At 40.6% G+C, this 15,560-nt stretch overlaps 1 protein-coding gene across 1 annotated transcript; it reads left to right on the forward strand.

Moving 5' to 3' along the window:
- Window positions 1–4,157: 4,157 nt before the first annotated feature.
- On the forward strand, window positions 4,158–15,049 carry dusp19a (dual specificity phosphatase 19a; the record flags this gene model as incomplete). Its single annotated transcript, XM_084084101.1, has 5 exons — window positions 4,158–4,288; window positions 8,617–8,845; window positions 11,997–12,043; window positions 12,901–13,053; window positions 14,840–15,049. The coding sequence occupies exons 2-5, from the start codon at window positions 8,617–8,619 to the stop codon at window positions 15,047–15,049; spliced, it is 639 nt and encodes a 212-aa protein (XP_083940227.1). The 5' UTR covers window positions 4,158–4,288.
- Window positions 15,050–15,560: the final 511 nt, after the last annotated feature.

A 15,560-nucleotide genomic window follows, 5' to 3' on the forward strand; every position in this document is an offset into this window, starting at 1 on the left:
AGCCTTCTTCTCCTGTTCTGCGGTTCTTCTCCAGTTGTTTCGGGGTCATACAGGCCAGACATTTGGTTGGCCTCCAGGGAGTGTGTGTGCACAGTTTTGCGCCGATCGGTCCGACAGCGCCGGTCTTTCTCCTGCCTTGTGTGTTCCATGTTAAAGCATTCTTTAAGGGTTATTGAGTATACCGTTGCTTGTATCGAGCTTGTAGATCTGCTACTTTTTCTATTTTATCATTTGAATCCTGAAAAGCAACAGGTTTCCACCCAACGGAGACAATATAAGAGCTTTATGGTCACAAACTCTGAACTGCTTTGTTGACACTGTCCAGGTGAAGGATCAGCATTACCACTGCAGCAGTAACAGATCTACAAGCATCACAATGCATCGCAACATGTTGTGAGCTTGTAGATCTGCTAGTTTTTTTTGCTATGTTAGAATTTACCCCCCTATAGTGACACGTCCAATATTACTGATGCATATAATCTCTTTCATCTTCCATCCATGCTACTTGACGTGGGCTCTCGACTCGGAGCCTGGTTGTGGCTATTGGCTCGGCCTGTTCGGCTTCTCATGTGGCACTGCAGACTAGTGACACCCCGTTTTGAGTGTCATATTAGTGTGCTGGCCGAAGCCAAGTCTTGTCCAGTGTCACAGCAGCAGGTCAACTCTATTTGAGCTGTTTGGTTATTGATGAGAATGGGCTTGAGGTTGGACCAATTATCATTAGGCGAAGGTGCTTAACGGTGTACAGTGCAGATAGTGTACTGATGTAGCTCAGTCTGGTCCATAGCGTTGTAAAATCCCCTTTTTTAGCCAGAAAATAAAATTATCCATGGGACGGAGACATTTTTATTTACTCCAGTGCGCCACCTACAGATCTGGTCAATGGTATTTGTCTATTGACCAGATCTGTAGGTGGCACACTTGAGTCAATACAAATGTGGGGGTCTGAGTTTTCCTACAGGGAGAATTGGCTTTCAACACCCTAAAACCAGCTGATTGTACGGTTTTCTCCTGTTATTCTTTGCTGTCATTGAGGTTGTTGGACACCAGTGTGTTTTGTTGAGATTTGGAATAAGACGTTAAGAGTCCCTCAGTGCTGAGAGTTTATGAACTTTAGACTCTGGAGTTTCAACAAACCTTACTATTCTGTCTATCCTTATCCATTGTTCTCCTCAGTGTGTTGACCAATGGATCTGTAGCCTACATGGATCCTTGGCATAATTATGAAGTAAGTGAGGAAAACCTATTTTTCACTCTTTAATTTTCGTGAACGGAAATGACGAACGGATGCCAGCTTCCTGCCTCGGATTTCGGGAGGTGTAGTTCCAGACTCTATAGCATTCGGAGATTGTGGAATAGTTGTCTGGCTACGCGAGACTACTCAGAGAGCAGTGCCATGCCATGGTTAATTGATTGGCAGGTTTCCAATTGTCACTTTATAGTAGCATGAGGCATGACATCATCTGTATCATGTGGGTACCTTTAACCACCTCCCAAGACAAAAAAGAAGAAAGACCTGCCATCTCCAGTTTACTTCCCGTATACTGCATGACATTGGTGGCCGCCATTTTAGGAGACCGGAATTAAGTGGCAGTCTATTAATTCCATTGGGAATCTCACAAGCCACACAACACAATCTTACAAACATTTTGTCACCTAAATAGCTTTTTTCAGAGAGACAAATTAGGAGAAAATCTACTGTAGTTTGTTATCGACCTTTCTCTGTCCCTGTGTGATGGCTGACTCAGCAGCCACACATTGAGACTATACTATATGGTAACTCTTCCTTTTGGTTTATATATTTAGTTTGATTATTTTCAGTTGTACATTATACACACATGCAATCTAATATATATAACCACACACAACCAGTTGGAATAACAGTTTATTGTTTAGTTGTTTTTCTATGAGTTTTATTTGCATTTGAGTTGACTGAGTTTTCTTTCAGTTACCAGTTCTGTGGGAAGCTGCTGACAGAAATGGAGATGATAGGCTGGCCAAAGGAATGGTAATCAGCTGCTTCATATCTGTAGCTAATGTGGACAATTTGACAGCACCAGTCTCTCTGCACCATGGGGAGGGGCAGGGGTTATTAGAGTGTGTTTAAGTGGTAGTCTGTGTCTTTTACCCCTTTGTGTTCACAGTGGTCTGACCCATCCCTATATATGTCCACCTCATGTAACATTTCATTGGTTCAGTTCTGTAGCTCAGTTTTAGTTAAGTTGTGTTGATCAGTTTGGTTTCTGTTTAGTAATTTGATTTCATTTATTTTGCGCACATATATTTTTGTTATCTGTTAAAACATTTATTTTGAAACAAAGGACAAAAGAAAGAAAAAGAAAGATTATTATTAAACCATGGTTATTTTAAACCAAAAACCAAGTTTCCCTGTGTCTCTGCTTCCGACCAACTCGGTCCCTGACACCCAGCAACACACTCTTGTGAGATCTAGCACCAGTAAACATAGGACGAGACCACCTGTATGCTATTTGTGTACCATTTTTCCTCTAGTGGCAAACATTGGGATGACAGATTTTTCTAAATATCCACCATCTTTGCTACCTCTCCTGTCTCATCAGGCTTACACACCTGCAGCTCATTCCTGATTGCAGCTGTAGCCCCACCTACCGCAACACAGCTCTAAAAGCTGGACTGCTGCAATGGTGTGACACACACAGACCCAGTCAGTACAGCACATGGTTGTTTGTTTAGGTTTAGATAGCCTGTTTCTTTTTCCTTGTTCTATTTGACATAGTTATTTTAGTTCGGCCTGGAGATGACTGGTAGTCCTGTTTAATTCGTTAGACTTTAGTGTAGAGGTTTTATGTTTTTATTTGTTAGGGAGGGGGGTTAGTAGGGGTTGTTCTAAGCCAGGGGTTCTCAACCTTTTCAGGCCGCGACCCCCAAAATAATGATATTATTTCCCGCGACCCCCCGCGTGCACGCGCGCGGTCCCGTTCGCACGCGCGAAGGTTATTTAATTATACATTTTTGCAAAAAGTGGGTAAATTGAGTAAATTAACTGATAAAACATGAATTAATGATAACATAAAAAAAAATTGTTAAAAAAAAACTTTTTTTTTTTTTTTTTTTTTCAAATTCACCCAAAAAAATCTGGCGACCCCCCCAAATTAATTGGCGACCCCCCTGGGGGTCGCGACCCCCAGGTTGAGAACCACTGTTCTAAGCTAAGCTCCCACTCCTTTATTTTAAATAAGTTTGGCCGCGGCATCTTCAGGTCATTTTGAGGCCCTGACTTATTTTCCAACTATTTCCTTTTTGTGGTGTTCTTGCAGCATTGCAGTATTTCTGTGAACTCTAATTCAAAACACTAGTGAGTGGAGCCATGGGAGTGACTTCAGAGGGCAAATGTATAAAATACTTTGATTTAAATACATGTATTAAGACGCAGCTCCAAGGCTGGGCACATGTAGCCTACGGTATATACTGTAGACTGGACTGTTAAGTACAGTTAAGTGGCTGTTTGCATGCATTTTTCTCCTAAGTGGGTTGCTTAAAACTAAATGAAAATGATTTGCAACTTCCCAAATTTAAGCAGTTTTGCAATGCATTTCTGCCATGGGCTATGGGGTCTGTAGTGCCAGTTGCAGTTCCAACTAAGGATCCCATAAACTGCTAGGCTGGGTGCTGGATCAAAAGTTCAACCATTAGGAGAATAAATGAAAGCTGCACACCACTATAATACTCCCATTTGTGGAATGTATTGGTTTGGTAAAGTTTTGAGCCGGGATGCTCGTCCTCAGTACTTGACCTCTTAACCTCACGTACATAGCCTGCTGCATATTTTACCTGCTGCATATTTTGTGTGTATATATGTAGATATCTTTGAGTTTATTTTCTTTGACACGTTTCTTTCTCCTTGCCCTCTGTCTGCTGTCTGCAATATCAAATTCGGGGGGTTTCCTTGAAATGAACAAGGTTCAGAAACAGTGCTGTAGGAAATACACCTAGACAGCTTGACCGTCTCTCAGGTGACAGAGAGAGAGAGAGAGAGGCAGGGAGGGGGGGGGGAGACCGATGGGGATGGGGGTGGGGGTGGGAGGTGTCATTTGTCACCAGTAGCAGGTATAACCCCCACTAGAGGTAGGCTACCTAAACTAGGACAAACAGCTCAGTGCAGTCCTTCCACTGTCACTGTCACATGCTCTGGGGACAAACCTAAACCACAACAGGACTATACATCACACTAACGCCAAGGACAGGAAAGGATCAATGAAGTGCAGCAGAGGGATGTCTCAATAGAATCATCACTGAATACATGTGAACAGTAAGTACACTTTTACATTTCCTTGCTTTTGGGCAGAAACCTCGTATCTCCATATTTCTACATGTGTTGTTGTTGTTTTTTCGTAAATGAATGCCTTATTTTGACATAGGCCTACTATACACACAAAAATAGCAAAAATAGCCAATCTACATCGGCTATTTTTCCTTTTTTTTGGGAAAATGTTTAAGTGAAAGTGGTTAAGTCTGTCAGTAGGTTTCATATTAAACCAATGAAAGGTATTGACAGGAACTTGTGACTAAATAATAACTACATTGGATCCATTAAAACACAGGTCTTTTTTTCCATTTCCTGAAAGGTAACAGTTTCTACCCGACAACCACGATTTGACTATGTTATACACAGTGGTGGACAACAATAAATACATTTACTCAAGTAATGTACTTAAGCAATTTTGAGGTACTTTTACTTTGCTTGAGTATGTACCTTTTTCAATGACTTATTACTTCTACTCCACTACAGTATGTCTTAGAGGCAAGCATTGTACTCTTTTACTCCACTGCAATTATTTATACATTTGCACATCCATTACAAGTTACTTTGCAGATTTAGATTATTATTGCATAACATGCATTAACCACTTAAGTGTCATTTTATACTACAAGTATAAAGTACTTCTATTTTATACTTCAGGTATAAAATAAAATAGCCAATCTAAGTTTTCCAAAGGTTTGGGGTTAATGTGACATTCTGCATAATGACTACTTTTACTTGTTATAGTTTGTATATTTTGATGCCAATAATTTTATACTTTTACTCAAGTAACATTTTGAAAACAGGCCTTTCACTTGTAACAGTGTATTTCTACATTGTGCAAAAGAAACATGTGAGTACATCTTCCACCACTGTTTGTACTCATCTGCTTCAAGAGAGAATACGGAGCAGATCCTAGATCAGTGACATTACAATCAACTAACCAATAGTAAGGAGTACAAGGATCAGATCCTACGTCTGTCTGTCTGTCTGTCTGTCTGTCTGTCTGTCTGTCTGTCTGTCTGTCTGTCTGTCTGTCTGTCAGGTCATTATTCAGTTGTTGGTCAGGTAGTCAGTGAAACTTCCATTTTGCAGCAGTCTTGATTGATTGATTGATTGTATTTGACAATTTCATCTTCAAACCATATGTTCTGAAAGCCTAATCATCAGCACCACACGTTAAAAACTAAACAGTCAGAATAAAACAATGAAGCCCAATAAAGTGAGTCTCTTCTAGTCACCAGGGGCCAATAGTTAAACAAACATTTAGTCCCTGAATTACATTGTTACTTTACAGCACCTTACATTTATGTCATATTACGGTAAATAAATATGTAAATCTTTCCCCCTAAGATACAGGATGTCACGAGGAAAACTTGAGAGAATATCCGTTCCATTAAGACAGATTGACGTTTAACCACTTGAACCCCAGCGTCCCTATTCCGGGGGGGAACATTCGTCAAGCTCACAACGTGTCGCAACACGACACGTTGTGAGCTTCTTTTGTGGCACCCCTGGACTTGCGTCACAGCACCTATAGGGTGCCACGGCACCCACTTGGAGAAACCCTGGATTAGCCGTGCTGTTAGACTGTTGTTACTGGCCCCATTATTAGACACTGCAGTTCCTTACTGGCCTTCTACCAGCAGATTAGATGTCAGCTCTGTCCTCACTGGTCCATGACCAGTAAGATTAGACATTAGAGTGTTGTTCTTAATGGTCTATCACCAGCGACCAAACCTTTTAATCCCTATTTAGATAGCGTGTTGTTTTGACAGACACCAGGCCAGGTCCATTTGTTGACCTGGCATCCTATATGGTTTGTATACAGATTTATTTTAATGTATATTGTACTGTTTAGACCAGTGGTTTTCAACCCTTTTCATGCCAAGGACCCCTAAATTGATATACATTTGGCCGCGGACCACCATTTGAAAATGTTTTGTGCCAGGGACCCCCAGAAGCAAAGATATCAGTTCATTTTCACTTTAAAAAAATATAAATATTCAAAGATATGTACACTTTTTCAAGGTTTTTCAAAAATAGCAGATCTACAAGCTCATAGCGCGGCACTCGGTGCCGCGCTATGAGCTTGTATATCTGCTATTTTTGAATAGCCAAAGCTAAGTGGTTAAAAATGATTGTGACGCTATGTTAACTCATTTAGCTGGGGACCCCCTGGTACTCCCTCAAGGACCACTGGTGGTCCCCGGACCACTGGTTTAGACTGATGCTAGGTTCTTGCTTACCTGTGCTCCTAGATCACTGAGGCACTACACTGTCTCTCTGTATTTGATGTATGTGTTTGCCTTGCTTACTGTAAATCGTTCTGAATTAAGAGCGTCTGCTAAATTGTAAATTGTATCTGGACAATCCAGGCAAATTTTTGTCCTGGTATTTGAAGATATATCTGACCACCCTGATCCAGATTCAGACTTTACAAGATGACCAGATCCTGAATATCAGTGCTTTAAACCTACCAATCTCCACCTACAGTATAGAGCAGTGGCTCTTTTTCATGCCTAGGACCCCCAAATGGACACTTATTAGCCCGCCCGCGGACCCCCATTTGAAAAGATATGCCAGGGACCCCCATAAGAGAAGATTTTTACGGCTCTAGCAGTGATTTTCAACCATTTTTATTTCACAACACCTGGGGGTCCCCGGACCCCACTTTAAGAACCAATGCTATACAGGACACAATATGACGAACAACATAAGAGAGACAGACAGTATAGCAATTCAGAGCTGTTCCTTAACCATTTAACCACTTTCAGGATGGAACTGCTTGCTTTGGAAGTTTTTTTTTCTAGTGCCCAGAATGGGGAGGTTAGGTTTCGTGTGGTTATGGATGATTCATATTTCCCAAGTACACAGCACTTGCTTAAAATCAAAATGGAATAATAATAGTAATCATCATCTGTTTTTACATCTGGAGACTCCCATCCAGGACAGGCTTCAGACCTGCTAAAATAATAAATAGAATCTAAATGGCTCAGCCTTATATTTGCATGCCATTTGAGTGGTTGTGCAATGTGAGATACTGTAATTGTCCGCAGTTACTTTTGAATGTTGTTCACAGAAGATGGACATGTCCCTATTTTGTTAAAGATAATAGTTTGATTAGTTAAACTTATTTTTCCTATTGACATAATTGTGGCGATCAGCCAAATGAATGGACAGTAATAACCAGTGGTGGAAAAAGTACTGCAATGTAGAAATGCTCTGTTACAAGTGAAAGTCAGGAATTCAAAATGTACTTGAGTAAAAGTACAAAAGTGTTGGTATCAAAATGTACTTAAAGTACCAAAATTAGAAAGTAGGCCTACTCATTATGCAGAATGTCCCATTTCACAACTTTTCACATGTATAAAATGTATACAAATCTTTATGAAAATAGCGGATCTACAAGCTCACAATGCGTCACATCGCGACGCATTGTAAGCTTGTAGATCCGCTATTTTCAAATGGCCAAAATGTATAAACGGCTGAAGTGGTTAATGTATGTTTTGTAATAATAATCAAATTCTACAAAGTAACTAGTAACTCAAGTTTTCAAATGTTTATAGTCGAGTAAAAGTACGATATTTGTCTCTGAGATGTAGTGGAGTAGAAGTAAAAGTACTGAAAATTGGAAATACTCCAGTTAAGTAAAAATACCTCAACATTGTACTTAAGTACAGTACTTGAGTACATGTACTTAGTTACTTTACACCACTGGGTTTAAGTGGTTAACTCACCACCTGTACACACCCACATTCTGTTTGCCAGTAAGTTGGCTCTGGTTTGCCAATGTCCCAGAAGACTTGAATGAATGACTGTTTGTTGAGATTTTTCTATGTTCATTATTTCATTGAATACACTGTTCTGAGAGGTATGGGCAAGTGTAAATGTGACAAAAAATAAATGAATATTCTAGTCAAGTCAACCAATGTGCTATTTCAATTGACAAACTTTAACATATTGTTTATATTGAGTTTAAATTAACGATGTAGTATGTTGTACTCTGGTATTCCACTATAAATCCAGTGGGATCAAGATAATAAAGGTAATTAAAGCTTGGATTTGAATGTTGTTGTTCCTTTGAACAAAACCCAGAATCCAAATATGGGGATAGAAGATTACTGTTCTATCACTGGCATATTCATTTATTTTTGTCCCATTTGCAGTATACACTTCTACAGAACAGTTTATTCAACTACATGATTATATTATATTATATTTATTATATTATATTATATTATATTGTATTATATTACATTATATTATTACCTTACATTACATTACATTACATTACATTACATCACATTACATTATACTATATTCTATTATATCAGATGCAGCACCTAACTGAGGAGATCCACAGTTTCTCTCGGAGTCGCCTGAGGAAGCAATGCACCATAGTGACACTGCTGAGTGGCCGGCGAATCATAGAGACCTGGAAGGGTGCTAGGTTGACGGTGGTAGAAGACCCCGCCTCCAAAGAGGGATCCCTGGGTCCGGGGTACGTCCCTGACACCTCCTGGGACCTACAAGTTGGACTTGTAAAGCCTTATTTATTACTAGGTAAGTGACCCAACTAACTCTTATTTATTGCTAGGTAAGTGACCCAACTAACTATTCTTAACCACTACTTGGAGCCCCGCCTTCATACGTCGGACAAAAGCTGAGACCCAAGCACACAAATTGTGAGCTTGTAGTTATAGATCAACTTGTAGTTATAGATCAGCTTGTAGTTGTAGAGCAGCCATTGTTTTAATTTCAGTCAGATAACTCATAAATAGATTAGAGACCTACAGTATTTTTTACCTATTTGCGATGCGACACATTGTGCGCTTGTAAATCAAAAGATTTGTACACATTTTATACATTTGAAAACGTGTGAAATAGGACATTCTGCATAATGAGTACTTTCTACTTTTGGTACTTTAAAGTAAAACACTTTACCAATACTTTTGTACTTTTACTCAAGTAGATTTCTACATTGCAGTATTGATACTTTTACTTGCATAAAACATTTGAGTACTTTTTCCACCACTGCAAAGCACATACAGCATCAGTGGCAACACTGACCACAGGAGGAAGTGCAATGAATCAAGTGAGCTTATGTAAGTAGCTCACTTTATCTGTGAGGAGGTAGAGACAGTTCTACACTTTATCTGTGAGGAGGTAGAGACAGTTCTACACTTTATCTGTGAGGAGGTAGAGACAGTTCTACACTTTACCTATGAGGATGTAGAGACAGTTCTACACTTTATCTGTGAGGTACTTTAGACCTGTAGCACTGTCTAAAGTACAACAAGCCAATTGATCAGCTGCTTGACACGTCCGTCACATACAGTAGGCCTACATCTCCCACACAGAGCTGCACATGTGTGTAAACCTCTCGAGTAAAATAAGTGAAAAGTCTAATCAACCAATGTGTAATTTCAATTGACAAACTTTACCATAATGTTTATATTGAAACGTCCTTTCAAATGTCCTTTGAAACTTTTAAAACGTGGGGGGACAGGGAGATGGAGTGAGAGGGAGGGAGTGAGAGAGAGAGGAAAGAAATGGGAGAGGAGAGAGAGAGAGAGAGAGAGAGAGAGAGAGAGAGAGAGAGAGAGAGAGAGAGAGAGAGAGAGAGAGAGAGAGAGAGAGAGAGAGAGAGAGAGAGAGATCACCACCTCAGTGTTGTGTACCAGCGGAGCGGGGGCATAAGGGTAGGGTGGTGACGGAGTGGGTGTGTGATGTCCCCCTTCTATTGAAATTGAGCAATTTGTGAAATGGCTTTATTGTTTAGTTGTGCAGAGGCTGGGTGGGGACAGATCCATTTTCCTGGCAGGCAGCAGTGTGTTGGTTATGCATGTGAGTTTGTTTGGCCTGGTTAGTAACAGATGACATGTTATCGGTGCTGGTGGAACGGTACTATGGGACAGGATGAATAATGGTTCTGGTACAACAATAGTAAGAGATACTTTGTGGAGACAGTGGTGGAAGAAGTACTCTGATATTCCACTTAAAGGACAACTTCTTTTTTTTTAAAACAAGGGTTATTTTATTAGTTTGTAATGATAATAATTAAAAGATGAGTGTTAAAAAAATCATGTATTGCTTTCTATCGTTTTTTAATGATTTAGTGATTTTTAACTGGGGGCGGGGGCATTCGATCCATTGGTAAATAGTCGTGAACGCAGCCTCCGATTTCTGTGAAACTTTGTACGCACATCCCCACTAGGCCAAGGAAGAAAGACCGTTTTGGCCTATAAATAGGCCAAAACGTGAATCCGCCTGTTACAGCGCCACCATGAGGCTGATTTGAAAAATGTAGGTTTTGTGATTTTTTTTTTTAGCACTCATCTTTTAATTATTATCATTACAAACTAATAAAATAACCCTTGTTGTAAAAAAACAAATTTGTCCTTTAAGTAGCAATGCCACAATGTAGAAATACTCTGGTACAAGTAAAAGTCGTGGATTCAAAATGTTACTTCAGTAAAAATACAAAAGCTTTAAAATATACTTAAAGTACACCAAATAAGAGTACTCATTATGCAGAATGTCCAAATTCACAAGTTTTTTTATTTTATTTTTATTTGTCAAAATCTTTCGAAAGTAGCTGATGTAGCAGTAGGAGGTTGAAGTGGCTAATTGTCAGTATCGGCCGAGAACGAGGGCGTCTATCCCCTTTTCAATGTGCTAGACCCCTGGAGTTGGATTTCTGAGTTGGAGTGTAACACCTACCATCAGCTCCCAGTACTTACTATACGTCCTACCAAGTTTTGCTACTCATATGCTGAGTTGCCGCAACTTGGCAGTGGCCAGGGTTAAACCCAGAACAGTGTGGTCCGTCAGTAGATTGGTTATTTTTTATTTCTATAAATGTATTTGTTTATTTTGGACGGGACAGCACATATTACATAATGTAGTGTAAATACAAATTTCCATCCGTATAGTCCCCATACATACAACGAGCAACATTACAAGAGACACAATAAAGGACAAAAGGTACTGTAGGCCTACAAAGGGAGAAACAAATAAAATAAATAACAGTAAAATGTGCCTTTTTTCCTATAACAGTATTTTGTGGCTTACGTGGTTAATGTATGTTCTGTTACTGTAATAATAATCTAAATCTGCAAAGTAACTAGAAACTAAAGCTGTCAAATAATTATAGTCTAGTAGTACAACATTGTCTCCGAGATGTATACTATAACGTATTGAAAAATGGAAATACTCAAGTAAAGTAAACATATCAGCACTTGAGTAAATGTAATTAGGTGCTTGCAGATGTGGCTCCTTTTTGGTCATTAAGGTGTTGTTGGAAGCAGAGTGTATTGTTCGGCGTCACTGCGAGGTATTTGAAACGGTCAACTCTTTGAGCTGTTTGGTTATTGATGAGAAGGGGCTGCTGAGCTGAGGTTGGACCATTTATCATTTCCTTTGACTTGCTGACAGGGAGGTGAAGATGGTTGACCCCTGACAGTCTGACAGAGGCCTGTCCTCTGAACGAACTAACGAACTAACTAACTAACTGTCCCTATTTTGTGCACAACATTATAGTTTTCAAAAAGTTTCATAACTAACTAACTAACTAGTGTGTGTGTGTGTGTGTGTGTGTGTGTGTGTGTGTGTGTGTGTGTGTGTGTGTGTGTGTGTGTGTGTGTGTGTGTGTGTGTGTGTGTGTGTGTGTGTGTGTGTGTGTGTGTGTGTGTGTGTGTGTGTGTGTATGTAGGTTCCCAGGATTCGGCTCATGACTTTGCAACTCTTAGTAAATACAAGGTAACACGCATGCACGTCACACTCACACTCACACACACACACACACACACACACACACACACACACACACACACACACACACACACACACACACACACACACACACACACACTCACTCACTCACTCACTCACTCACTCACTCACTCACTCACTCACTCACTCACTCACTCACTCACTCACTCACACACACACACACACACACACACACACACACACACACACACACACACACACACACACACACACACACACACACACACACACACACACACACACACACACACACACACACACACACACACACACACACACACACACACAGAGATGTGTTACCTGCATCATATTTCAACTTTTAGTTTTTTCATAAATAGGCTCTGTGCATGACTGTAGTTTCCTGTTCCGGGTCAGTTTCTCATAGCTTCATTTGATTGGCTCAGCAGCAGATTTGAACAGGAAACTCACTACACCTTCATTATGTGTTTCCTGGTCCAAATTAGCTGACCTTCTATACACAAAGCCTACTCCCTATACTTTGTCATACAAGTGCAAAAGTAGCAAAAATAGCCGATCTTCAAGCTCACAACACGTTGCATTGCGAGCTTGAAGGTCGTCTATTTTCACTAGTTTTGATACATTTTGAAAGTGAAAGTGGTTAAGTGTGTCTATGGGTTTCATTAATATTTAACCCATAAAAAGTATTAACGAGAGCTTGGGACTGAATAGTAACAGGTTATTTTTTCCCAATTTCTTGAAGTGTAAAGGTTTTTGTACGTGCAAGGTTTCCAACCGAGATTGAGATGTAAAACATACAAACATAATGACTCAATGACAAGCATGTCTGTCCCTCTTCCGTCCAGGTGTCACACATTCTGAACGTTGCGTATGTAGTAGAGAACGCATTTCCAGACCTGTTTATCTACAGAAATCTCAGCATTTTGGATCAACCGGACATTGACATCACCTCCTACATTAAGGACTGCAACGCCTTCATAAAGCAGGCTTATAATGAGGTAAAACACCCACCCAATACAAAGATCTCTTTTTCGAGGGAGTGCTGAACTACAGTCTACTGTTGGTCACTTGGAGCAGACCAGTACAACCACAGTCTGTTTCTGATGCTCAAAGGCATTTAGGGCATATTTTGGTCAATTTCCCTTCTTGTCCTCTCCCCTCCCCTCCCCTCCCCTCCCCTCCCCTCCCCTCTCCTCTCCTCTCCTCTCCTCTATCTATCTGTTTAATAAAACATGCAGAGTTTTGTTCATCTATAATTAATGTGTATGTGGAGATCAGATCTCACTGTCATACAACCTTTTAGCAAGGCAGGCTGCTCACCTTAACATGACACCATACACACACAGACACGCACTCACATGCATGCACACACAAGCGCGCACACGCACACACATAAATACACATGTCATGTACGGTATATTATATACACCCTTGCAGGCTTTGGGGTCTATGATTACAGCGCTACAATGAGTGAGTAAGTGAGCGTGTGTGTGTGTGTGTGTGTGTGTGTGTGTGTGTGTGTGTGTGTGTGTGTGTGTGTGTGTGTGTGTGTGTGTGTGTGTGTGTGTGTGTGTGTGTGTGTGTGTGTGAGTGAGAGAGAGAGAGAGAGAGAGAGAGAGAGAGAGAGAGAGAGAGAGAGAGAGAGAGAGAGAGAGAGAGAGAGAGAGAGAGAGAGAGAGAGAGAGAGAGAGAGAGAGAGAGAGAGAGAATGGTCTCAGCTTACAGTCTCTGGGTGGACGTTCTGTGGTCAACTCGTAATGACTAGGAATTACCGGAGGATGAGTTAGCCAGGTTGATTATTAATGCCTTCATGGCTATAATTAGCATTGCCTCAATGACTTAAGAGCACTCTGGATATGATTAGTAATGTCTTAATGAGTTCATTAGGTAATAGACTATTACCCCCAGAATAAAATAGTAATAATAATAATAATAGCTTGTAGCCGATTGTTTCTATATTGTGGTAATGCTACTTTTCCAGTACTTAAAGGACGATTTCACCCATCTTCGTATAGTTAGTCCTCACTAATATAATGCTCATTTATAATATGGTACCATTTTTGTTTACTCAGTCTCAGTGTCTCAGAGGAAGCCTGTGGACTTTTCGGAAACCCACCTACCAGTGACATCATCGATGGAAAATCCAAGCTAATAGAAACTGCAGGCTTTCTTTAACTGGAAAGTTTCCATGCTATAATGGAAGCCATTGTTCTCACGTTAATACAAATTGTAACCTCCCCCCCCAACAATGACTGTAGGCATGTTTCTGAAGTGTCCTATGTGCCCTCCTGAGACACAGTCCAAGTAGAAAGAAAACTGGTACCATTTTATCATGAGGATTAGTGAGGACCAATTACATGAAGATAGGTGGAAAATGGTTGAAGTCGTTCTTTAAGTAAAACCATCAATTATCAAGCATGTCAGACTCTTTGACTATAGGACTAAAAGCCCTCCTCGCTTCCAGTAGGACATGAGAGTTAGGCCAGGACTCGGAGTAGGACTTGTGTTTTGAGAATTAAAGGTAGTGTAAGTGATATTTTGTTTAGGTTCAAACTAAAAGTTATATTCTGATAGTAATCATTGCTACAGAGTGTTAGTTCAGTAACAGGGGTCTCCCTTTCTCTCCAGCTCTTTAATAAAACAGAAAATACATGTATTAGCTCAAAGGGAAGAGGAGCGCACCAGTGCGTCTTCACCCTAGAAATACATGTTCTGTGGATACGGCCATTTACAGTTCCTAACCTTTGATCCGCTTGTTGTACATCCGTCTCCTCTCTCCACCAGAAAGGCGTGGTGTTCGTCCACTGTAACACGGGCGTGTCTCGGGCGGCGGCTGTGGTGATTGGCTACCTGATGTCGTGCGACGGCCATGCGTTTGACGCCGCCTTCTCATTGGTCAAGAAGGCCCGCCCCGCCTCCTGCCCCAACCCTGGCTTCGTGGAGCAGCTTCGCGACTACAGACCGACCGCGACGCACAACGGCAACAAACACTAAAGGACGTGCGCGCGCGCACACACGCACAAATGCACGCACACACGTTTGTATTACGATACCTGAGAGGACATTAACATTTTAGGACGAAGATTTTATGATTCTTTTTGGCATTTTTAACCAAGCTTAGAGACGTAAAATAGCAGATCTGCAAGCTCACTTGTAGATCACCAATTTTTCGGTGCACGACTAACCCTGCCGCGCAATTTGTGTAATCATGTTTTACTCAAATTCCAACCCTTAAACCTAAAGTCTTCATATCTAATCCTAATCCTAACCCCAACCTGAACTTTTTTCTTATTGTAAACATATCTCTTAGCAATAGCATCTATGTTCAACCATAAAATACAAATTCTACTTGTGGGGGTCCTCACAAGTATAGTAATACAAACACGCACGCACGCACGCACGCACGCACGCACACGTACACATGCAGTAAACACAAAGAACAACTACTTCTACCCATTACTGCTATACAGTTACCACACCATCACTACAACTACAACTTGTCAAG

This window comes from Gymnoscopelus microlampas, assembly GCF_963454915.1.
Source record: "Gymnoscopelus microlampas genome assembly, chromosome: 17".
In the NCBI taxonomy this organism is placed as follows: domain Eukaryota; kingdom Metazoa; phylum Chordata; class Actinopteri; order Myctophiformes; family Myctophidae; genus Gymnoscopelus; species Gymnoscopelus microlampas.